At 46.4% G+C, this 25,462-nt stretch overlaps 1 protein-coding gene across 1 annotated transcript in view; it reads right to left on the bottom strand.

Moving 5' to 3' along the window:
• Tacr1 (tachykinin receptor 1) overlaps positions 1-25,462 on the bottom strand; it is a 168,876-nt gene that overhangs the window by 5,461 nt on the left and 137,953 nt on the right. The window contains exon 3 of the mRNA NM_012667.3: positions 146-296. Within this exon, the coding sequence (NP_036799.1) occupies positions 146-296 (151 nt within the window). The remainder of the gene's footprint in view (positions 1-145; positions 297-25,462) is intronic.

Here is a 25,462-nt window from a genome sequence, read left to right as displayed (position 1 = left end):
ATGACTGTATATGACTGTGTACATGTACACGTGAGCATGAAGGAAGGCCCTGATTTTCTCGCCTGTTTCTGAGGTCCAGAGATGCTTTATGGCTTTGGGGCTTCAAGCCGCCCACACTGTCAGTGCCTACTTGGCTTTTGCTCACCTTGCGTTTGGCAGAGACTTGCTCATGGTAGCGGTCAGAGGAGTCGCCGGGGATCTCACTGGCCCACAGTGTAATCCCCACCACAGTGTACGCGTAGCCGATCACCAGTAGAGGCAGGAAGTAGATCAGTACAGTCACGCAGATGTGGTACCTATAAGGTAAGAGAGGAGTCAGTCTTAGCAATAGCAGCAATTACAGTCTGTGGACACCTTTCTCAGCCTTGGCCACCGTATGGGGAGGAATACCATCCACTATCAAGAATGAATGGGTGATGGGCAGGAAAGAACAAGTCGATTTAATTTATATTCTTCATGTGGCCTCTCCGTATGTTCATAACTTTTCTTGTTTCTGTGAGCAAATAAATATCTGACAGGGAGCAACTTAGCGGGGGCAGTGTTGATTTTGGCTTACACTTTGAAGGGATACAGTCCACCATGGCAGGAAGCATGGCAGCAGGAGAGGCGGTTGGTCACACTGTTGCTGTAGTCAGGAAGCAGAGAAAAGAACTAGGCCTGGGCTGTAAAACTGGGGGCTCCTAGCATCTCACTTTCCCCAGCAAGGCTCCATCTCCTAAGGTTCTACAAACGTCCAAGGATGGCGTCACCAGACGAGGACCAACTGTACTAACACGGAGCCTGTGGGGGACATTTCACATTCAAACTACAGCAGTAGCCGAGGTTGGAGGAGGGCCTGGAGGTCCAGGTCTTTCTCCTCTGCCTCCAGAACAGATTGGGGTTGTAGGCGTGTACTACATCTTTCTGGCCCAGAACCAACTTCTCACCACTGGGGAAAAGACCCGTTTTCTCCTATTCTCTTACAGCCAAAGCTAACTTTCCCTTTTCAGTAGGGAGCCCATGTAGCCACGCCTCTCAGCTTCACCAGCACTCCACTTGCTTTCAATCATTTCTTTGTAATTCTCCACAGCACTGCCACATCTCCAGCCTTCTGTGAATATGAAAAATTGGCAATTTGGAAATATTTGAGGAGTCCTGAGCTGCGAGCTGCAGGATTGGTGAGGCAGAGCAGAAACACATTTCTTATATGCAGGCAGGCGGATCTCGGTTCCTGGAGCTCTCAGGGTGCCCTGGGTAGTAGTCACCTTTTTCTATAGCCACCACAGCAGTGACTATGTGTGGTGTGCCCAATTTGTTTTCTGTTTTCCCTACAGGTCTCTGTGCTGTCCGTGCTTGCAAAGGAAGCATTTAGAGATGACAGGGATGGAAAGAAGCAGAGAACAGACTAAGAGTTTCCCAATGGCCCCTTCCTGAAAGAACAGCTCTGTCCTTTATTGACTGGTTGAAAATTACCCAATGACCCAACACTCAGGCTATGCCTTGACCGGTCACTGCTTTGGGTTTCTCTTTGGGATCGTCTCTCGAGGGATGCGTGGGACCCCATGTTAGTTCTACTGTTGTCTAATTGGTGCCTTGTTCTTTGGCTCCACGTGGTCCTCATAGTTGGCCCTAGAATCCCCTAGAGGAATTCAGTGATTGCAAAGGGCTTGACATGAAAAACCAGCATTTATTTATTTTATGTATTTGTATGTGTGGTGCATACATGTGTGTACATGTGTATATGTAAGTACATGTTATATGTATGAGAATCTGCAGGCCATGGGTCGACCTTGATTATTTATTCTATGGCTCTCTACCTTAATTTTTGAGGTAGGGTCTCTTATTCAACATGGAGCTCACTGATTGGCTAGACTGGGTGGCCGGCAAGCTCTGGGGATTGTCCCGTGTCTGCCTCCCAATTCTGGGATTGAACCATCTCACTGGGCTTTTGGCATGGGCCCTGGGAATCTAAATCCAAGTTCTCGTGATTGCACAGAACTTTACCCACTGTTTTCCTTATGCCAAATCCCTGCCCTTATAGCAAATTCCCAGGAGATGCTGCTTCTGTTCCTGGTTCAGAAATTGAAAAACATCACCCTGCACCAGTGGTTCTCAGCTTCAAATGCACAGAAGAGTCTCTACTGGAACTTTTAATGCCCAGTGGCTGAAGGTGTTTATTCAACTACCTGGGACTATGAGAATATAATCTGGAAAATTACCTAATTTATCATAATAGATAGCGAAAATGGGGAATTTCTATTTTCGGCTTTGAATCTGCAAGACTGATGAGTCCCTATGGGGAACCGATGGGTTTGTAATTGAATGACTTCATTAAAGTATGTGTTAAATTCGTTTTTTTTTTCCTGCAACTCATCCTCTGGCATCTGGGATCTTGTCGATCGGATGGGTAACTAAAACCTAGAGATAATACAAATAACATAGCAGCTTTTCCTCATCCTCCCTTCCCCCTCCCTGATACAGGATCCCACTATGTAGCCCAGCCCGGTCTATGATCTTGTGGTTATCTTCCTTCCTTGGGTTCCCTCAGATCCATGTACCATGATGGATCTTTAGTTTTCAATGAATAAATAAGCAATTTTGTTATTTCTTTGAAAACAATGAGCAATATGGACTTAATTTTGTTGTAAAAGGTGTTGCAGGGGCTGAAGAGGTGGTTCAGGTGCCGCGATGCTTTCTTCCCAAGAACGAGGGTCTGAGTTTACATCTGCAGAACGAATAAAGCTCAGATGTGGGTGTACCCATCTGTAATCCAAACGCCACAGGCAGATCCCTGGAGCACACCACACAGACAGCCTAGCTCGACTGGTGAGAGACCCTGTCTCAAAAAATAAGGTGGATGGTGACTGAGGAAGACACCAGATGTCAACCTCTGGCTTCCACGTGAGTGTTCAAACCTGTGTGTGCGTGCACATACATACATGGACATGTTCACAAACACATAGTGTTACAGTCACGTTAACCATTGCTGATTCTATTGCTTAACAGATAATTAAAGGTACTATAAAAAATCATCAGTTCTATTTCTAGTCACACACTTAAAGAAACAGAAACCCTGAGCACAGGTACTTATGCAATAATGTTTGTGTATAACATGGAGATGGCACGATACAAGTCAGCAGATGAATGGATAAAGAAATTGTGAATGATCTGTACTTAAGGTGCTACTCAGCCAGAAAGAAGAGAAGCATCCTGATATATGGCTGGCCTGGGCAAGCACTAGGCTAAGTGAATAAATGAGAACATAAACATAAAAGGGTATTCTGAGGGATTTCACGTCACATGACACATATGCCATAGACCCAGAAGGCAGAAAGGCATTCAGGGACTTGGGACACAGGGTAGGAATTCATACTCAGTGGGCACTGACTTCCTGATTGGATCAAGAAAATTATCTAAAAATGATCTGACGGGGGTGTTCTAGCTTTGTGAATGTTCTAACAACACTGAACTGTACACTTTGAAAATTATTTTTATTTTAAATTATGTGTCTCATATGTGGCTGGGTGTACCTCTGTGTACATCAGTGCAGTGCCCACAGCGGCCAGGAGGGCGTGTCAGATTCCTTGGGATTCCTTTAGGGACCTGAACTTACGTCCACTGCAAGAGAGCTGTGTGTTCTTACCCACTGGGCCATCTCTCCAGCCCTGAACTGTGCACTTTAAGATGGTTAGAATGACTGGTCTTAAAATACATTTTTCATAAAAAAATAACTATATAGAGTATTTCCATGTGACCCTCCTGGCCAGAGCTCTCCAGACACACAGGCTGCCAGCTCCTGTTTTATTCCTCCATGCACGCCCCAAGATGGAGCTACTCCTCGGGCGATGTTACAGTTTTAACAAACTCATAAACCTTACTCTGATAGACTCCTATTACACGGAAATTATTTAAAAGAAACTGTCCAAATAGTGTCTGGGACATAACACTTCTGAATGAGTGTAATTAAAATGAATGAAATCCCATCATTAGAAAACATAAAAGTAAATATATGCCACTGTAGTATGTGGTGTGTGTTTGAAGACATTGTACCATACTATGTAGTTAAGTGGAGTTACACAACGTGTGTGTGTGTGTGTGTGTGTGTGTGTGTGTGTGTGTACTCCAAGTTTTATTCTTTTAGAAAGCTGGTCAATAAACCTAAGTAATACTGCTTTGTGTGGCTTCACACCTGTTTTGGCTTTCCATTTTGATGTTTCTTAAGTTCTTTTCAGGCAATGCTCTATGAGCTCTCAGAAGTGATATCTGCTTTGGGAAAAGAGCTCTGGGGCCAGCGGTGCTTTAAAAGTGAGCCAGAGAAAGAAAGAAAGAAGCAGTCATGTGGACAACAGGCAGTGATGGAGGAACAGCTTGCCTAATTGTGGAGGCGTAGACACAGGTAGGACAGCACTTTGGTTTTAATTGTCTCTGAGACACGTCTACGGGAGATTCAGAAAGAGGGTATGGGTATCTTCCTGGCTTTGTTCCATCTACTTTACTCCTTTAAGCAGCTGTGGAAGCTTGAAACACTTCATATGGAGGGATCTTGCTAAAGACAGACCACATAGCCCCCAAATCCCACAGGTTCCCTGCCTCCGATACCTTAGTACCTTAATGCACACAAATCCAGGTTTCCCTGTATCTCACGAACACGAGTCACTTAGTGTTTAAAGCATCAACAGTGTCAGTTTCTGAAATAGTCCTCAACATGACTTGACGGTGTCTTCAGAATGCACTTGATGGGGGACTCTTGGTGCCCTGCAGCAGGGAATGAAGGAGGCCAGGCAGGCATGGACCTATGTTCCCCATCTTCGCTCTAAGGAGATAACTCTGAGGGTTGATGTGTTGGTGCCTGGAAGGCAGTAGGTAGAAGTTTTTAGCTGCTGAAGAACACAGACGTGATCCTAATTCCATGCAGCCCATTAGCTGCCTCTTGAGTATCCACTCCACGCAGGCATCATCCAGCGTCCCCTTGTCTACCCCATCACACGCCGCTCACTACCTCCAAAGCTGAGCCACCCCAGCGACCCTCGGGAGCTTTTCAGAGGTGCAGCCTCATAGGCTCCACCTTCCAGAATGTGCACGTCAGATTCATGTGCCAGTGGAAGCGGGAAGCACACTGTTCTCTCGGTGCACATTGGGAACCAGCTGCAGCGGAAACACTGGGGGAAGGGGTATGGGAAGCCCTTTGTCGATATTGAGACAATGTAAAATAGATTTACAGACAATCATTTAGCAACAGCCTTAGCTATGTAGTGTTTTGTTACTAAGTGTGTGGAGGGTGAGATGGGTGCATAGTTTCCATCCCACTGGTCAGGGGAGCTCCCTGGAAGAGGAGCTTCTGGGTCAGTAGACAGAAGAAGGAAGCAGGCAGACCCAGGACAGCAAGGGGACGTAGTAGGAACAAAAACCTTGTGAGCATGAAGGCACTGAGGGAGGGTCTAGGCGTGAAGGGGTGACATCACCGATGCCCCAAAGTGAATAAAATGTGGATGCTGTGTGTGTGGAGCGTCACTGGGGGTTCTTAGCTACAAAGGAAGACAGAAGACAGATCATGAGGGACATGTTGTGACAGGTTAGAGAATTGTTAATTCTGAAGCTGATGGGCAACCATGAAGCTGCTTCTTACAAGGAATTAGCTGGCTCAGGACATGGTAGAACTTCGGTGGAGGTGGACAAGGCCAGAAGAACCAGTGTTTTGGATGCTCTGTGGTGATCTGGCAGCAGGAGACATAAAGGACATAGAGGACAAACCGATGGATAGGAGGGAAGGGATGCTGTACATGTCACAGTGGGATGAAGTAGATCTGGGTACATGGCTGCTAAAATATAGCTGACTTGGCTTTCTGTCTTAGAGGAGGAGAGACTGGGGTTTTACATATATGCCCACTCAAGGCCAAGGCAGGCCTGTTAACCATCTGCCTACAGAGGAGCTAATGTGTACATGTACAAACATGCACTCTTAGCAGGCTTATGGGGGAATTGACCTTGAGGGGAGACAGGTAGATGTCTGGATCTAGAGCAAGAGGAGACGTCTGGGCTGGTATTAGATTAGAGGTCCATGAGATGGTGAAGTGATGTGAATGGCCACAAGAAGGGAAGAGGCCAACTTTAGAGGTACAGGCCACAGATTAAGAGGCTCCAGGGAAGACGGCATCTACCTTAGAGAAGAGGGAGGATGAGGTTGTGAACCTTCTGTCTGGCTTTGGGACATGGAATTAGGAGGACGGCGATTAAAACAGGTGGGATGAGTCATGGGGAGTGCGGAAGAGGAGACGGTGTCTGGAGACTCCATTCTTAATGGTATTAGCCATGAGAGGGAGGCTGGAGGACAGTAGGTAAGTGCCAAGAGATGATGGCATGCATTTAGTTGAAGAGGCAGGAGAAACAAAGACCCCTGTCCCTTGTCATGCTGTCTGCCTTCAGAGTTGAAAATGCTGTAGAGAGAAAAGCAAAATAGGCTCCAGCAGAGAGAAGTCAAGCCCCCATCTACACCCCTTCTCCTTCTGTCCTCAGGGACAGCGGGGTGGGGTGGAGGGGGAGGGGGTGGGGGATGAGGGAGGTGTATGGTAGGGAGGCAGGGAGTGCTTGTCCGTGCTCCTGTTGCAGTAAGGTGGTCAACAGTCCTCACTAGGGTTTGACTAGGTGGATGTGTCAAACAAACCCCACAGGAAGAGCTTCCATCCACTTTGTATTGCTGAGAGGGCAAATGAGAGAGCTTTTGATGAGGCCGAGGAGCCCACTGTGATTTGGGATATGTATAGGAAGACAGAAGTCTAATTTGGGGTGAGGCAGAAAGACTGTGGAGTTGGTGGGGGAATAAAACCACCAGGAATGGAAGCAATAGTGGGAAGGATATGGGAGAGAGAAACGCTAGCCCAGTTGCTGGAAGAAGGACTTGAATATCACAGCTGGCAAGGAATTTCCTGTGGGCACCGACTCTGTGCTTTGTAAGGAATGGTGATATCTGGTGAGTCTGACCAGCCTTATGCTGTCCTACACTGATTTTACTCTCCAAATCTCTGGTAAAATGTGCACTACCGAACAGCTCCAAATAGTGTGGGAGTGGAGGAGCAGAACTGGTTTAGTCTAGAGGCGGCTGACTTGGGAATGAGGTAGACAGCTACCACTAGGTGGTGATGGACCAATCAGTGGTTCCTTTGGGTCACTGGCATTTCAGTAACTGGGCAACTTAGATTTTTATGTGCTTGGTCCACAGTACAACCTGCATAGTCCACCCACTCTCTCCATAGCCCCACACGCACAGTGCAGTTTTCCAGCCTACGCCTTGTGCAGCAGGAACTTTGAAGATCCTAGAATATCGCAGCCCTGTAGAGGACAAGGCTGTGTTTTTTTTTTAATTTTTTTTTATTTTTTTTTTTATCAGAGATGTGTTTGCTCATCAGTGATTGGAACACCAGAAGATTTCTCCTCAGGGCTTGCCTTTGTACCTTACCCACCCTCAGGTGCTCTACAAGGGTCTGAACTCTGCTGCGATGCTCTGTCTAAGGTTGGGTTGACTGAGTCACCGTGTTCTTACTGGGTGAATGACCAGGGTATACATCTGACATGGGCTTGTGCCTCAGTGCCCACAGCCTAACATGAGTGCTGAGCTGCAAAGGTCTGATTTCTCAGTGGCAGAAATGAAGCTTGTGCTTTGCACACGGTCAGACACAGAAAATGAGCTGTCTGTCTGTCTGTCTGTGTGTGTATGCTCATGCACGTGCATTTGCATGCAGAAGCCAGATACATGCTTAACTCCTTCAGGAATGATGTACCTCATTATTCTGTTTTTAAACTTTTTGTTTGTTTTATGTGTTTGAGTGTTTGTCTGCATGTGTGTATGTGTACCGCTGTGTACCTGCTGCCTGTGGAGGCCAAAAGAGGGAGGGCATCGGGTCTTCTGGAACTGGAATTACAGATGATTGGAGCCGCCATGTGGATGCTGGGAATGGAACTCAGGAGTAGAACAGCCAGTGTTCTTAACTGCTGAGCCAGCTCTTACTCCCACATCATTTATAACTAAAATGTACACTTATTGATTGATTTCAAGAATGCATACAGTTCAAAGGACAACTTGCTGGAGTTGACTCTTTCCCTCTATTACATGGGTCCCAGGGACTGAAACCATGGAGTCAAGCTTGATGGCAGATGCCTCTACCCACTGAGTTAGCCCATCAGCTTGTTCCATCCTGGGTTTGACCCAGGATCTCTTGCAGGGACCTGGGGCTTGCTGATGATTGGGTTAGAGTGTCTGTCCAGTGAGCTTTTCTCTGCCTCCCTGGCATGGATTGCCCACCACACCTGGCTTTTTTTAACATGAGTTCTGGGAATCAAACTCCATTCTTTATGCTTGCACGCAGCTGAGCAATAAAATGAACAGATTTTATGTGCTTCTATTCAGTGAATACCACATGCTGACCAGACCATCTTCCCAGCCAAAACATGGCTATTTGGAGCAGGGCATTGCTTAGAAACTGCTTCAAATAGTGCCACTGAATAACAATTGATATTTCCTCATATGAGTGGGTTCAGCCATAAATGTGGGTGTTGCCGCTGTTTAACACTCCTAGTATTCCCAGGGGCCGGAAGAAACACTTAAAGCTTGAGGTCGTCCTGTTTATAATAACCTGTGACTAATGACTGTTTGTGTCCCCAGGTCTAGACCAAGTGCCAGGAATCCTGGCTTCTCTGCAGAGTTCCCAGTCTTACTGTTATGCCTGGGGAAAGTTTTCTCTCTACTCGAGAAACTGCAGCAAAACAAAAGCTAACTCATGGTCAGGGATCTTTTCTTCTGAAGATCTTTGGTCTGCTGTGGACATTGGTGTGAGGGGCGCAGAAACCTCACACATCCAATGCCTGACGTGGGAGAGCACACCTGTCATTCCAGGATCTGAGCAGTGCAGTCAGAAGGATGAGGGTCTAATGGCATCCTTTGCTATATTGTGATTTCAAGGTCAGCTTGAGCTGCAGAAGACCCTGTCTTTAAAAAGAAAGTCACTCCAAACCAAACCAAAACGGAAGGAGGATTCCCCAGTCTCTATGTGCAGAGGTTTCATTACAGAGGGGTGGAAAGGGGACTCAACTTTATCACCCGGGGCTGCAGGTGAGAGATGACTGCTTCTCCCTCTGTTCTATATTGAAAAATTAAGGGGTAGGGAAGGTAATTGCCTTGTTCAAGCAATTTAGAACTGGAATAGGAAGAGAAGCCATAAGTGTCACTTTCTCATCCCATTTTCTGTCTGCTCAGACGCACTGAGAAGAACCAAGCTGCTCAGGTCAGAGAAACCACGGGTTTCCAAGAATGAGTGAAGATATCCATATAAATATTTTCCGCTATACTCAATAATAATAGCGGATAATTCATTAAAAAGCATGGTTTAAAAAATTCAGATTCTAAATAGAATTTCACCAAGATGGGTGATTTGGAAAGCGGCCAAATGGATTCCAGTTTATGTGTGAGTTCCTACTCTATTTCCATAGCTCTGACTTGTCTTGGATCCTGAACCCAGAGAGGCTGTCAGCTGTCTGACGTATGTGGGAAAGATAAACACCCTTCTTTCAGCATAAATAGCCTATTATGCCACGAGCCACATAGTTGCTGGTCTATGGTTTCCATGAAAGAATTGAACAATGCAGCTGATATGCTTCATAGAATTAACCCAGAGGATGGCATTAATCAATTTGAAGTTTGCTGGGAGCTGTACGTGAGAAGACAAACATTCTTAATATGTAGTGTTGACAGAATTTTTGCCCCCTACCTTCTCAAGTTGTCCAAAGAGAATCTATTCATTTTCCGCACCACTTTTTGTACCTTGTCTTACAAAAGAGAGGAGATTTACTGATAAAAGAAAAGCTCAGCTGATCTACAGGGCAGCGATAGAAAGTGTGTGTGTGTGTGTGTGTGTGTGTGTGTGTGTGTGTGTGTGTGTGTTGCATGGAGAGATAGAGTTCAAAGCGATGACTTATGTATATGAAAGCCTCAGATTAGGACCTGGAGAGCCCCTCAGTGGTTAAGAGTAATTGGTGCTCTTGCAGAGGACCAGAGTTTGGGTCTCAGCACCAATGTCAGGCAGCTTCCAGCTGTAAATACCACCAGGTTCAAGGTATCTGAAAACTGACCACCTCTCCAGACCTGGGATCCTATGGGCTCGCCAACATGTCTATCTTACTATTTTTTTCTCTTTTTTAAACATGAGTTCTGAGGCATCAAACTCAGGACCCTGCATTTGTAAGGCCAGCACTTTACCATCTGATGACTTATCTCTCCAGGCCTAGTATCCTGATTGTGTCAACTCCCATATTCTTCACTTATAACCCCTCATGGCTCAGTCACCCACACGGGTGGCACCCATAGTCTTCTGAACTGACTGTGTGAAGCAGACCTGGGATGATCCAGTTTCCATTGGTGTGGTGGGCGGCAGTGGGTGGGGAAACAGAGATGTCTCTTTTCAATTTGTCATTTGAACTAGAAAATCAGGATTGGGAAGTAAATAATTGGCCCCACAGATAGGGAACATAGCCTTTGTCCATGTGAGGCACGCAGTTTAGGTCCTGATGGCTTCTGATTTAAGGCAGACATCCGAATCCTTCCTTAGAGACATAGTCCCTAGAGACCCTTATTACAGTTCAAGAGAGAACAGCCATTTGTCACACACTGATGGGCCCCCAGGGGAAGTGGCTGGCTAGCTGGCTGCTGGGACATCTCTCTGAAGAGCATTTACTCTGAGATGTTCTCCCCAGCCGAGGGACTGGTTCCAGAGTTTGATCCCAGTGGCTTGTTTGTCATTGTGTGTAGTCACCTCACTCAGGCTTTCAAGGACATGATTTGGGGCCAGTGAGATGGCTCAGTAGGTAAAACTTCTTACCTCAGTAGGTAAAACAATGCTGATGTCCACACGAAAGGAGAAAACTGATTGCTGAAAGTTGTCATTTGATCTCAAGGCCTGAAATAAATACTAAGTCATCTGTCCTGCTCTCTGTAAACCATAAATTAGGTCTTAGAGTCACATGGCATCCTCAGTGGCCGAGACTAAACACGTGCCCTAAACTTTACTAATAGTCGCTTGGTGGGGGTCAGGGAGATGGTTTAAATTGTAAAGAGGATCCGAGCTTGATCCCCAGAACTTAGGCAAAAAAGACATTCATGTTGGTGTGCACTTGCAATCCTGGGGCTGGGAAGACAGACAGAGATGGGACACAGGGATTTGCTTGCCAGCCTAGCCTGCTTGGTTGAAAGATCCTGCTTCAGAGGCCGGAGAAATGTGAGAAATTGATACCTAAGGATGTACTCTGACCGCCACATACTCACGCATGCGCACGTGCGTGCGCACACAAATGCATATGCGAACCTCCGCACAGGTCACCTTTTCTTTTTTATTTTTACAACTTATTACATAACCACACGAAGGGGCTGTATTAGCAGATTTCCTTGGCCGCTGCATCTGCATCTGCACCCAGGCACTTTTGCCGCAGAGTGCCCGAGGCGCACCAGCCTGACTTTGCAGAATGAGAAGCCTCCCACACGAATGTTGACTGGTGCTGTCCTAACTTGTTGCAAAGGAACAATTTGACACCGTGCATCCCTGTCATTTTCATTTCCTGAAACTCCAGCCTTCAACAAGAAGCCCATTAAGTTGAAGTTTTAGACGCAGGCCTCCAGCTGGAGCATCTGGGTGGACCCAGGCCCGTGGGGGAGACAGAGCTCAGACTCTGCGTCCACACAGCGTGACTCTGCAGCATGGGGCTGATTCTCCAGGCAGACTGGACCTGAAGCTCATGTCACTCGAGAGACATTGTGTTGAGATGTCGCATTTTCAGCCCAGGGAGGTAGGGAGCTTTTGAGAAACAGCCACGGAGGAGTGCTCTGACATAAAAACACAGTGTGATGTGGATTTGTGTTTTGAAGTAAGAATAATGTTTTTCATTCATTTTGGGAGATGATGCTTCAGAACAGGATTCCTTCCAACCCGATCTCTCTCCTCTGTCACTGTCTCTGTTTCTTTCTCTCTGTCTGTGCCTCTGTTTCCATCTGTCTCTGTCTCTGTCTCTCCCTACTCCTGAGAAGGTAGGTTTAGGCTGTAGGTAATTAGCCTGCTATAATGGCTAATATTGGTTGTCAACATTTACAGGATCTAGCATCGCCTACAAGACAAGCCTCTGGGGATGCCTGTGAAGCCATGTCCAGGTGGCTTAATTGAGGTGGGAAGACTCCCGGTAAACATAGGCAGAGTCATCACATAGGCCTTCGACTGCAGAATTTAAATGATTATTTTATTCTTAATTATGTGGGTCTGTGTTTGGCTATGCACGGACGAGTGCAGGTACCCATCGGGGCCAGAAATGGCTGTTGGAGCTGGAGTTTCAGGCAGCTGTGAGCCACATGATGTGGCTTCTGGGAACTGAACTCAGGTCCTCCTCAAGAGCAGCAAGCACTCTTAACCACGGAGCTGTCCCTCTAGTCCTATCCTCAGACCTAACCAGGAGAAAGGGAGCAGAGCAGCAGTTTTATCCCGCTTTGCATCCCAGCGGATGCTTGGAATTCCTGCTGCCCTGTCTTTCCCACCACAGTGGACTGCATCCTCAAACTGTGAGCCAACGAGAAGCCTGACTACTGCAGCTTTCCTTTGTCACACGCAGGAGGGGCTGTGTGTGTGTGCAGACGGTTACATTTCCTGCCTGGAACAGAGCATTTCGGGATAACAGGATCAAAGAGCATCTAGCTCTATGGTATAGATAGATAGATAGATAGATAGATAGATAGATTGATAGATAGATAGAAATTAATTAGTCTTTTGGTTTTTAGATTTTCTAGGTTTACCTGTGTTTTTTCCTGGTTTCAAAACCTTTAGCCTTCCATCAGGAAAACCCTTAGTTCCAACAAAGTGAGACAGATGTGAGGCCTCACTCACCTCTTGTTCTCCCAGCCGCCCTTCCTTCTTCATGGTGGCAGGCCAGAGGGCCAGGTATCTATTTCGATTGGAAATTACATTGTATCTACAGACCTCAAAGTTCAGGACAGGTAGAGTAAATAAATAAAATTTTAAAAGAGACCCTGACCAAATTAAATTAACCATGGAGACTGGCGCAGACTGGGTGATACTCCTTCCCTCTTGCTCTCTTCAGAGCAAGAAATACCCCTTCCAGATTCAGCCTTACCCCCTTTGAGATCTTATATGGGGCCTCAGCTCCCCTGACTGTATTAGATGATGTTACTGAACCAACATGTCTTGGTGCCATAGTAATAATGATTTGTGTGCCAGGCTGAAAGACCTACAGGTGATACAGAAAGAAATCTGCTCACAGCTGACAGCCCCGGAGACCCCTGAGACATCCCATCAGTTCCAGGAGACTGCAACTACACTGAGCCCAGACACTCGAGCCTCGATGGAAAGGACCATACCTGGTGCTGCTGACCACCCTGACAGCTGTCAATTCTCAGCCCTCACCAGCCGTGTACTAGCTGTTAGGGCTGAGAGCTGGGACCTAGAGGGAAATTCAGTCGTTTGTCCTGGGTTCTATCAGGATAGGTGTGGGATAGGCTTGATTTTCATTACAAATGATGTAACATTACATATGTTAGTACTCTTAATACTTCTTGGGACTGTGCCTCAGGGATCACAGTCTGTATAAGTTTAGAAGTTCTAAAAGCTAGTCATGACCTTGGTGTATAGGCTTAGATAGTGTCCAGATTAGAATCCTCATGTTAAGACAACAATACCAAGCTGTTATGCTAGATGAAGCTGAGTTCTCCATGAAGTTCTAAGATTAGAACTATTAACAAAAAAGGAGAAGGGAATGTAGAACTAGAGTTTTAAAAAGGTTACTCATTGTCAGAGTCCGGATGTGCAGGGCCGGACGTGCTTGAGGGAGAGCCAGAGATAGGACTTGCCAAACCAGCTATCAGCCCCAAGGACATTGACCATCTGTAGCCACCCCCCCCTTCCTTCACCCCCCTGAGTGAGATGAGCCACTCTACCTGCCTGCCGAGCTGCTAGAGAGCACATACTCCTTGCTGATGTAATTTCGCGCCAAAAGTAACTGTGCACCATTTGAAATGACCAATCATGTGTAACCGCTCGAATGCCCCTAACCTCCCCTATATAAACCCCCGAGTCTGGAGGCTCGGGGTTGATTCCTCTGTCTCCTGTGTGAGATACGTGTTGACCCGGGATCCCGCTAAGACTCGGGATCTCGTTAATAAAGCTACCTCTTGCTGTTACATCAAAAAAAAAAAAAAAAAAGATGCAGTCCTTTGAGTCAAGGAAGTAGCCCTGCCGTGTATAACAGTATAGGCTTACGTCTTCTTATGCTCAGTAGGCTATGGCAAGGGGCTCGCAAGTCCAAAACCTGCCTGGGCTGCACATATAGTACATTCAAGGGCATCCTGGGCTGCTTAGGGAGACCCTGTCTCAAATTAAATATGAAAACCAGAGTTGGGATGTAGTTCAAGAGAAGGGCCTTTGATTAGCATGTAGGGGGTCCTGAGTTCAAGCCACAGTGCAGCCAAACAGATGAAGACCCCCACCCCCCGCCAGAGACTGACATGGAACTGTGACAGGCAAGAAGCAGCATCCCAGACAACCAAGCTTTCCCCTCAAGCATAGATTTGTACTTGGACTCGCCTTTGCTGTTCTGTCCCTCCTGATCTTATGTGTGACCTGGAGAGAGCGCTTCTTAGTTAGAGCTTGGCCTCCCCTAACTGAACACCCACACTCCCGTGCCCAGCACTGTTGCACACAGGTTGCCGCACAGTGGATGAGTCTGCACTAGCGGCAGCTGGGATTCTTCTGCAGCGTGGCCCTGGAGAGCCCATCTGCCGCGCTACCCATGCAGATGCTTCTGTACCTCTCCGTCAGAGAGCTACATGGTTGAACAGACTCTGCACAAACCTCAAATATTTAATGACTTACATGGAAACCACACACACACACACACACACACACACACACACACACACACACACCTTGGTGATGGATGCTTAGCAAACTGTTTTGAGGTACAGCCTCGTAGTCAACACTCAGGTATGTGTTCCTCATTTCTGCAACCATGCATCAAATATTCTCCAATGCTTTTCTGTCACTCAAACCTGAGACGCTGCAGCTTCAGTGATTGACAACAGAGCCAAGCCCGCCTCTCTTAGGTTTCAGGCGTACTGTGGATTCAGAGGAACCATTTCAAGTATGAGGCTAGCCTGTGCTCTAGACATGTGCTATCATGCCAATGATCACCTCTCCTTTATTTTCTCCCACAAGCTGCCCCATTAGGCAGTTTCAGCAATGTGAGGGACTTTGCATAAGCGTGCAATGTGATTATCCATCCCTTCATTGCCAGACCTTCCCAGAATAAATCCTTCTCCCCTCAGGTTGCAGCAGCAGGAAGAGTAAGATCTCTGACCCATTAGGAAGGGAAGAGACAGGCAGAGCTTCAAAGCCTGCGTGCAGTATCCAGTCCTTATGAACCTAATGCTAGCATTGGTGTCTCTGCTGATTCTCCGTAGGTTTCTTGAGACCAGAGCACTGGATTTTATGCATGGATTTTCACGTTTTATGAGCTGAGTGATTTTTCTCATCATACCAGGCCTCATCTAATATATCTGCAGAATAGAGGTGATGTTACAATTCTCCAAATGGGAGCTTGTGGGAACCGGATGGGACTAGTCAGGGACTGGAGAAATGGCTCAGTGGTTAAGAGGATGAGCTGCTCTTGCCAAGGACATGAGTTCAGTTCCCAGCGCCCTCATGGCAGTGCACAATTGCCGGTAACTCCAGTTCCAGGAGATCAGATGTTTTCTTCTGATCTTCACAGACACAGCACTTGAGTGCACAAAGCCAGACACACACACATACACAAAATAGTTAAAAATAAAAATAACATCTTTAAAAAGATGTTATTCTTGTACATTGCCTTGTACAGTACCCATTTCATAGTAAAAATTGATAAAAACTGAAAATTATTTTTTAAAAATCTAATTTTTATTCTGTAGTCCACATTTCTGATGATTCCTCCTTCTGGGAAGACAGTTTTCTCCCAGGCAACCTTGGTTGGCTTTCTTGTGCTCCGTCTTAACTTGCTTGAATCACATGATTTCTGCCATTTTTGTTGTTATAATTGCAGTGCAGAGCTGAACCCTTGGCCCTGGGGATGATAAACGCTCCTTCCTTGTCCATTAGAAGATGAATAACCTTTAAAGTGGTTTCCAAGCCATACGTGTCCCTGGTTTTATTTATTCCTTTTCTGATAACTGTGGGAAATGCTGAGTACCACGACTTGTCTCTCTCTATCCTGGGTGAAGAGATCGTTCTGTCCCTTTAGTTTGCTTCCCTCTGCCCGGCATTTATTGAGGTCACAAATCCCAAAGATTCTCAGAAGTCTAAGGCAGAGTACGATAAAGTAATTTCAAAGTCCATCAGAGGGGAAGAGTGTGGTGGAATTACACACCTTTCCAAATCCTGCCTGTGGGTGATGCTTTCTCAATATGAGGGAGCCATAACATTAGGGGGAACTTACCCTAAAGGTGGCTGATCCAGTTTCATGTCTGTTGTTCTTATAAAATACCCCAACAAAAAGCAACTTAGGAGAGAAGAGGCTTATTTCAGTTTACAATTCCAGTTACAATCCCTTCGTCAAGGTAGGGACCACAAATTAGTCACAGCACACTTGGAGTCAGGAGCGAAGAGAAGTGAGCGCATGCAGGCTCACTCGCTTTGTGCTCAGTTTCTCTATTCTCACACACTTTGGGACGCCCTGTCTAGGGAATAGTGCTACCCAAAGTGGGCCCTGTCTTCCCATATCAATTAATTTAATTAAGACATGCTCACAGGCCGGGCAAATGTAGACAATTCCTCACTGGGCCTTTCTCCCCAAAGGATGCCGGGTTGTGCCAAGCTGACTTCTAAAGCTGACGATCACAGTATCTTCACACAGAAGCCACACAGCCACCTTCATTTATTTTCCATTCATTTGTCTGAATTTTGTTTTTTCTTTCATGATAGCTCAATGACAGACCTATATTTTTTCTCTGCGATGCATGTTCTGTTCTGATTGCATTTTGATTTCTAATTTCTGTGACATATATCCCTTTGAGCACATGCACGTGGCTACAGGGTCATAATGTTCACAATAGGCCTCCATAATAAGTCTCTTCAGTGTCCCTCTCTCCCCTACTGTGGGCTATCACCTGAGGCTTAAAGCTCAAGTGTTAAACTTGGCAGTTGGGTCAGTACCACCACTCATAGTATCCTTCCTGTTCCCCACTGCTGGCCTTTCTCCGTACACCCCTAAACCAGAAGTGGTTCCCAACACTAGCTCCATCCACCTGGGACAACTGCTGCCCCAAATAGCTTGTGACCTCTGCTTTCTTGATTCCATTGTTCTACATTTAGTCTTTCTCTGGAAGGGGAGGTGCCCACATTCACCCCTCCTATTCAGATATGATTAATGTACTTCTCAGGAAAAGTCCAAAATGGCCATCTAGACCTAATGTCTTCTGCTCTTCCTCTAGGGTGAGTCATTTCAGTTGTTCAGAGACTGGTCTTCAGGGGAAAATTCTCAACTTTAGAAGCTTTCTGGAAGGCTGATCCTGTGGTGCTCTTTGCTGGCATCTGGGGAGAAGAAACACTCCTGCTGTAGAAGTGACATTTACTAAGCAGCATGTCAGCTTGGGGGATGGGTCCTTGCCAAGAACAGAGGAGGTAGCTGGAAGCTGTTTTGAAGTAATCAAGCTTCCCTAATTTTGCATCCCAGCACTGGAGGAAGCAGGTACTCTCCAATCCAGCAAGAGGCTGATACCTATCTATTATACTTCAGGATATTAAGGTCGGGATGGAGTCAATGCTTACAGAAATTAGAAATCAAAATGCAATTAGAACTTTCTAATTAACCTCATATAAATATTTATAAGAACAGGATTCAATTTCAAATGGCTGGAATGCCGAATGTGTCTTTGAAATTTGAGGAGCTATGTTACTACTGCTCACCCATTCCATCCTGGGAAAAACATCCCCAAAGACAAAAGGATGTGATTGAGATTGAACACACATGCACATGTGCCCTGCACGGACACACACACACACACACACACACACACACGCGCACACACACACACACACGCACACACACACACGCGCACACACACACACACACACACGCACACACACACACACGCACACACACACACACACACGCACACATACCACACTTTCATATCTCCCTTTGGGCACTTCATGTTTGTATGAGTGTTTCAATCAGGGATAACAGAGACACTCCTTGCTTCCTAGGGCAGTTAAAAGGAATCAATAGGAATATACTTAGGAAAGTTAAACACAAAAAGGAAACGATGTTCTTGTATTAGTTACTTTTCTCATTGCAGGACAGAATCGATTTAAGTGGGGGAAGGGTTGCAGCTTCCAGGTTAAGGGAACAGTGCAGGCAGTGTGGCAGTGGAGTGAGAGATGGCTAGTCACATTGTGTCCACAGTCAGGAACCAGAGATATACAAACCCTGGTGATCAGTTCCTGTTCCCCTTTGTGCTCAGGCCAGGACCCCAGCCTTTGAGACTGGGGCTGCTCACAGACACACTGTCTCTTCTGTTTTCAATTAATCTTCTCCAGAAATATCCTCAAAGAAACGCCTAGACATGTGTCTCCCCAGTAAGAGTCTAAGTTCAGTCAAGTCAAGGGAAGTTAATCACCACAGTACCCATGACTCATGGGCAATAATTCTTTTTTATGGAGCAAGTAATTTGCAATGTAATTGTTACTTAGCTGTTATTTATTGCAGATAGATTGGTATACGTGCAACGAAAATGTCCTAAACTATGTGGTCTGGGATGGGGAATCTGGGAGCAAGGAAACCATTGGCTGGCGCCCGGCAAAGCAATAGGAGAGATGGTATTAGAATGGATGAGTTTGCCAGGAGGAGTCAGGGAAGAGCCATCCTCACAAACCCAACTAGGAGATTGCAACACATCCAGGCCACATGACAGATTGTTTGAGAGAATAATGGGCACGTCAGTCAATGCATCGATCTCGCAATCCGTCACATAGGTGCTTAGCAGACAGGCAGAAGGAGATCTGGGCTGGCTCCACAGGGAAACTGCGATTGAGTGAGAAACATGATATAAGCTAACAGAATTAGAGGCAGAGTCAATAGGACATTGTATGAAGTCAGAGCGTAGCGAGGCCCATTCCACTGTTGTCGTAGCAGCAATAATAAACCCCAGTGCATTGTTCAGGTAAATGGGATCCTGGGATCCACACTGGGTCCTTCCAGGATCAGCCCCACCTTCATATATGGTAGGTGATGGTTGGTTTTAATGTCAACTTGCTACGGTTAGGATCACCCGAGGAGGGAGCCTCCATTGAGGAGCAGCCTAAATCCCTGTGAGAAAACCTGTCTGAAGTGTGAACAGCGTCTTCAGGAAGCAGCCCAGATAAAGGGAGGTGCCTTTGGCTCATCTGGCACCACCAAGCTAATGTCCCCTGCTGCTGCTGTCCTCCTTCAATGGCATCAGGACCAGCATTTCTGGGCTTGCATCGTTGACTGAGGACCAGCGATTTCCAGAAGTCCTCCAGGTTTTTGGTGACAGGTTAGGACTCCTAGACTTCTGGACTGAGAGAAAGTGGGTTGTCAGCCCTTCCAGTGTGAGATAGCCACTGTGGGATGACTCCAACGACTGAGGCAACCATCGAGCCTCAGAGGGAACGACTTCCGAGGACCCAGCATCTCAGCTGTGAGACAACAGTTGAAGGAGGCTGATGTAATGAAATACATTCATCCCAGTGTTCTGTTCCTCTCACCTTGACTAATACAGGTGAGAATCCACTGAGAAGACATGCATCATAGGCCCACAGGCAATAGATAGCTCCTCCCATTTTGAGGGACCTTGGAATCCCCTGGGACAGCTTCTGGTGCCTGTGTGAGCTTTTCTCATTGACTGAACCTTCCAAAGGGTGGATGGTGTCACTCATGCTGCCTGGTAGGTGGCCAAAGTGCACCTGTTCTGAGTATCTGACTCAGGAAAAGCTTGGATACAGTCATTGGGGAGCACATATGTAAACCCTCTCTAGACAGCCAACAGCCAGGGTCTGTGCTGTCCTGCAAGGCCAGGCTCCCAGAAGAAATCCAAGTGTTCACAATTTGTTTTTGGGACACCGTTAAGTTGTAAATTCTCAAGGCAATAGGGAGAGGTTGTAATGAATGTTGTATCAGCTTGGCTTGTAAGGTTTTAAATATTTAGACATGATAAGCAGACTAATTCTAGTTTCTGGTTTGTCAATATTAGCGGCAGGCCTGATTTTTGCAATAATTTGGAATCAGAGGAGACCACCATTTCCTAAGAATCTGCATTTCCTGAGGCAGGTTGACACATCGCAAGGATTCGGGGAAGCCTGTCAGAAGCTGGTTTTGAAGTAATTAGGCTAACCTACTCAGACGATAACTCTGGAAGAAGGGGTTACTTTCTAACTATGCCAACTGTTTTTTCATGAACATTGCTAACCCTCCAGGATGTTAAGAATGGAGGAAGAGGACTGGAGAGTATTGTGAGCGCTTGTTGTCCTTGCAAAGCACCTGGGTATGGTTCCAGCTCTCACATGGTGGTTCATAACCATCTGAAACTCAAGTTCCTGCGGGATCAGATGCTCTTTTCCGGCATCCACAGGTACCAAGGATCCACCTGGAACATATGCACGCAGGCAAAACACTCATACATATAGAACAACAAAAAAAGTCTGAACACTTAAAAACAAAAGAATGGGAAGAGGCTTAGAATCACTGAAGTCAGCTGAGATGATTGGGGATTGGGAGGACTCGGCCTGAGATCTGACTTTTGCCTTGAACTATGTATTAAATGAAGAAATAAAAATCCCAATATGTGTGCTGGAAAATGCCCCTGAGGTGAGGTTGACAAGGATGACGTGGCTGGAGCCAGTCTCCGTGGGCCGTTTCCATCCGTAATCTGGTCCCTGCCATGGCTAAACTCCTACCTTCCAACACTGCTGAAGGCACACTTCCTCCAGGAAGCCTTCTGGGGTTTCTACCTTCCGTACATTTCCTTCCCATTTCTCACCGCTTCCTGAAATTCCCTCCACCATTAGCATGTACAAGCGTTCTAAGAAAGCCTATTGATACGACTGCCAGCCAGTTTAGAATTAAGTTGTTTGAGCAGTGGGTTCAGTAGTTGTTACCTTGCCCTGTAGAGACCCACAGAGTGAAGACGGAACCAGGCAGTGGCCAGCTGTTCTGACAGCTCAGTTTGAACTCTGGGCTGTCTGGGTGGAAGACAGAGTCAGTGAAACGTTGCTGGACTTCCTAGGCGCCCCAGCCAGAGCTGCCTCCCACAGTGGAGGGGACTGAGGAGATGGGGCCTCTGGGACATTGAAGGCATGGCCCCATGCCGTTTATGTTGAGCCTACACATGTGTGTGATTTTTTTTTAATCTTTTAAAACTTTGAGTACATTAAATTTGTTTTGAAATTTTTTTATAAGTATTAGTATTTTGCCTACAGGTTTGCGTATATAGCACATTGTACAGTGCCCAAGGAGGCCATAAGAGGGTACTGGGTTCTCTGGAACTAGAGTTGGCCATCATGAGCATTCCGTGAGTTGAAACCTGGTCCTCTGTAAGGGCAGTCAGTGCTCTTAACTGCTGAGCCATTTCTCCAGTCCCTCATGCAGATTTTGTACTCTATTCCATGATCCATATTCATGTGTGTTAAAACAACATGTTACATTATTTATCACTATCTGGGCATGCTGTCGCATGCCTTTAGCTTCAGCACGTGAGAGGCAGAGGCAAATGGATCTTTGTGAGTTTGAGGCCAGCCTGTAGTTTGTGAGTTACAGTACAGTCAGGCCATAAACAAACAGCCCCAAACCCCAAACAAAACAGGAAAAAGTATCTATTACTGAGTGAAGCCGATGTCTTCAAAGGTCTAAACAGGCCTGTTTTATAAAGTGCCAATTATTCTTAGCACGGCGCACGGCGCACGGCACACAGAGGATGCTGAATGCATTGTTGCTCAAGAGGAAAGAGCAAGAGGCTACATCTCGGAGCCTTGTGTTACAACTCGAGGAAAGAAGGTGTGCAGAAGGGAAGCTGAGACGAATTCCTCAGAGGAACCATGAGAGATGCAGCATCACAGCCGTGGGCAGCCATTAGGAAGCCCCGAAGGGAGAGACAGCTCAATTCCAAAGGGCAGCAGGGGATTTCTTGCTCTTACAGGCATAGAGGGTGGAGAGAGGAGGTCCATGCCAGCAATCAGGAAGTCAGGAAGGCATCGATGACGTCTGGCTATAACTCAAAGCTATCTTGGGTCTGGGCAGTAGAGAGAGGAGCAGGCTTTAAGAGGGAAAGAGCTCAGCCTCTGGAGACCTGGACGGTCATGGCATGCTTTCTTATCAACTGTGTGACTGTGTGTGTGTGTGTGTGTGTGTGTGTGTGTGTGTGTTGATGTCATGGTTCAGCTTGAGGGGCTAGAATTCCACAATTTCAAAGCAGGAATGAGTAGGGCCAACGTACTGACTGCAGGTTAGGGGCCCACCAGGATGACTGGAACAAGACGTCTGACATCTATGACTGTGCAGAGCTGGAGGGTTGCAGGCCGGGAGTCAAGTCGTCTTGGGCTTTGTCTTCAGCTGTGTAACAGCCCCTGACTGCCACCTCTGTGTGTGACTTATCTCTGTACCTACCAGGTAAAATCCTTTCTGCAAGTACAAACAGACCCCTGGCTTCCATCAGTCCAAGGACGCCATCAGACACCATCAGGAACCTAGCAGAGAATCCCTCTCTTTGCTGCACCCCATTTACCCGATGCTCCCCTCTACATGTTAATTTTCTTGATTTATGACTTTTTTGTTTTGTCCCTGTTTTTACTTTCTCCTGCTGTGATAAAACACTGACCAACAGCAACTTGGGGAGGAAAGGGTTCATTTCATTTCACAGTTTATAGTTCATCATGAAGGGCAGTCAGGGAAGGAACGTGAGGCAGGAAGCAGAGCAGAAGCCATAGAGGACACTGCTTACTGGTTAGTGTCATGGCTTCTTTGGTTTCTGATCCAATTCAGGACCACTTGCCTATGGGTAGCCCTGTCCACAGTGGACCTTCTCCCATCAATGATTAACCGAGAAAATGCCTTACAGACTCGCTCACAGGCTAGTCTGATGGAGATGTGCTGTCAACTAAGGTTCTCTCTTCCCAGATGAGCACCTTGTGTCAAGTTCACAAAAACTAGCCAGCAGAGTTACTGCAAAATCTTCATAAAACCGAACAGGTGGGAACAGTGACCTGAATCTGTGTTCCCCAGCCACAGTCATTCATATTTGGCTGCAGAACACACACTCTCTTATTCTCTCTGCAAACAAAAAGATAAAGTGATGTTTGAAGGGGTGAGTTTAATTCCAGTTGGGGCTTATGCCAAGTGAAGATGCTTGCACGCCATCTTTCTTGGGCAAAAAGACCACGGGAAGTCGCTGGCAATTGAACATCCAGAATGAAGGAGTTCTGGTAGAAGCCCCATCACTTCTGCAGTCAGCCTGTCCAGTACAGAAGCCACAGGCTATAGATGGCTGGTGAGCCTAGAAATAGAGCAAGTTCAAATTGAACTGCCTAAAGCACACACTCAACTTTGAAGATACTTCACCTCTACATCCAAAATGTGTAAAGTACTTCATGCACATTTGCACTGCGAGAATCACAATGAGAGATTATCTGTATTGGGTTGTTTTGAGGGCAGGCGTGTAGAGGGCTGCTGAGGTAAATGCTTGTGAGCGATTGTTTTAACTAAGCTAACTGACGTGAGAGGACCCAGCCTACTATGGGCAGTACTATTCCCTAGGCAGGGGTTTCTGAGTTGTGTGATGAAGGAGAAACTGAGATGAGCTCAAGCAAACAAGTAAGTAGACCTACATGCATTCATTTTTCTCTGCTCTCGACTGTGGTTGTGGTGCGATTACCTGTTTGCAGTTTCTGTCTTGTCTTCCTTGCACTGATGGACTGTGACCTGGAATCATGACTGAAAAATAAACCTTTTATCCCCCCGAGATGCTTTTTGTCAGGATATTTTATCGCTGAAACAGAAATGAAAGCAGGACATCTTGATTGTATGATAATACTATGGATGTGCTAGGTTCAACCATGCATGTGGTGAGATTTAACCTTCTTTCCTTGCTTTAGCTACCATGAAATTTAAAATTCCATCTGGCTTGTGCTCTGTTTTGTGTTACGTTTACACTGGGTGGCACTGATCTGGACTCATGGTGTAAGATAACTCAGCCACAGATCCAGGAAAAAAAGGTCTCCTTCCTCAGGACAAGACTTTGCTCTCCTCCCTCAGCAAACCAGGGCTGATTCACCTAGGCTACTTGGAAGACACCGTTAATAGATGCTCGCAAAGAGCAGTTACTGTTTCCCAAACACATCTGACAGCTCTCAGTGTTGAGAGGAGCTGTGGAAGTGTAAATCCAAATAGAAACTAATTAAAAAACTTGCCCACAGAAGCCTCATCTGTCCTAAGCAGCTTCAAAGAGGGATCTGTGATTATATTCCCCTTTGTGCTAGTCAACGCTTTCCGGGCTGCATCTCTAGGTTGTCACTGATCCACACCCCCGACGCTTCCCTTTTAAACAGTAAATAATTACATTTTCTGTTCACTTCCTTGCCCTTTCCTAATCACTTCTCCCCAGCAGAGGCCAGATCTTGTGAACATAACCAGTTAGTGCACTTCTAGGAAGTAAAGCATTTTTGATATTGTGGTTTTAACATCTGAGGGCATCCAAGTTCTGGCCACCCAGCTACTATTTGTGGTAGCTGGCAAAGCTTCGTGTGAGGTTACATGGAGAACTTGGTGCCAAAGAGGGTCTTGGTTGGGCAGCAGCAGCACACGGGGTTATTTCTAGACCCTTTTCAGGGAAGCTCTTTGCAGTGGGACAATGAACTCCCTGTATGTATGGCCTGTGGATAGGTCATTCTTTGCCTCTGCTTTGTCTTGTAGCTGGAAGCTCCATCTTGCCACTGTGACAGGATGGATTAAGGTGCACAGATCCTCCAGGTGGCTGGTACTACTTTGCCTGGCCTGCCCCAGGCCCATTCCATGCACCAGGCTCCAATTGCCCTCTCTAGTCTTGTTCTTGTCTCTGAAACTGGCCAGGCTGCCTCTAGCCTCCTGGCTGTTCCTTGCTATTGTCTAATTTTTTTCCCTCGGGAAACATGAACAAGAATCTATTCACTCCCGATATAACACTGACAACAGACCAAAGGACCATTCCATCCAAGTATATCCAAGTGAACCAATGAGTCTTTTTGGGTTACTTATAGCACAAGTGATTCAGGCGGCTGTAACACTGATAGCTCACCACAGTGTGGGTTACAGACTACTGGAAGTTGCCTGGAGCTCCCTACATAACTTGCTAGCGGAACTGCCCCCTTCAACACCCTGCTGTGTTTCATGAGCTTCCTGAACCTTGTAAATTTTCTGGTTCCCCAAT

The sequence above is a fragment of the Rattus norvegicus genome, chromosome 4 (assembly GCF_036323735.1).
Source record: "Rattus norvegicus strain BN/NHsdMcwi chromosome 4, GRCr8, whole genome shotgun sequence".
In the NCBI taxonomy this organism is placed as follows: Eukaryota; Metazoa; Chordata; class Mammalia; order Rodentia; family Muridae; genus Rattus; species Rattus norvegicus.
Note: the sequence above shows the minus strand (reverse complement) of the source record. Positions and strands in the feature narration are given on the sequence as shown.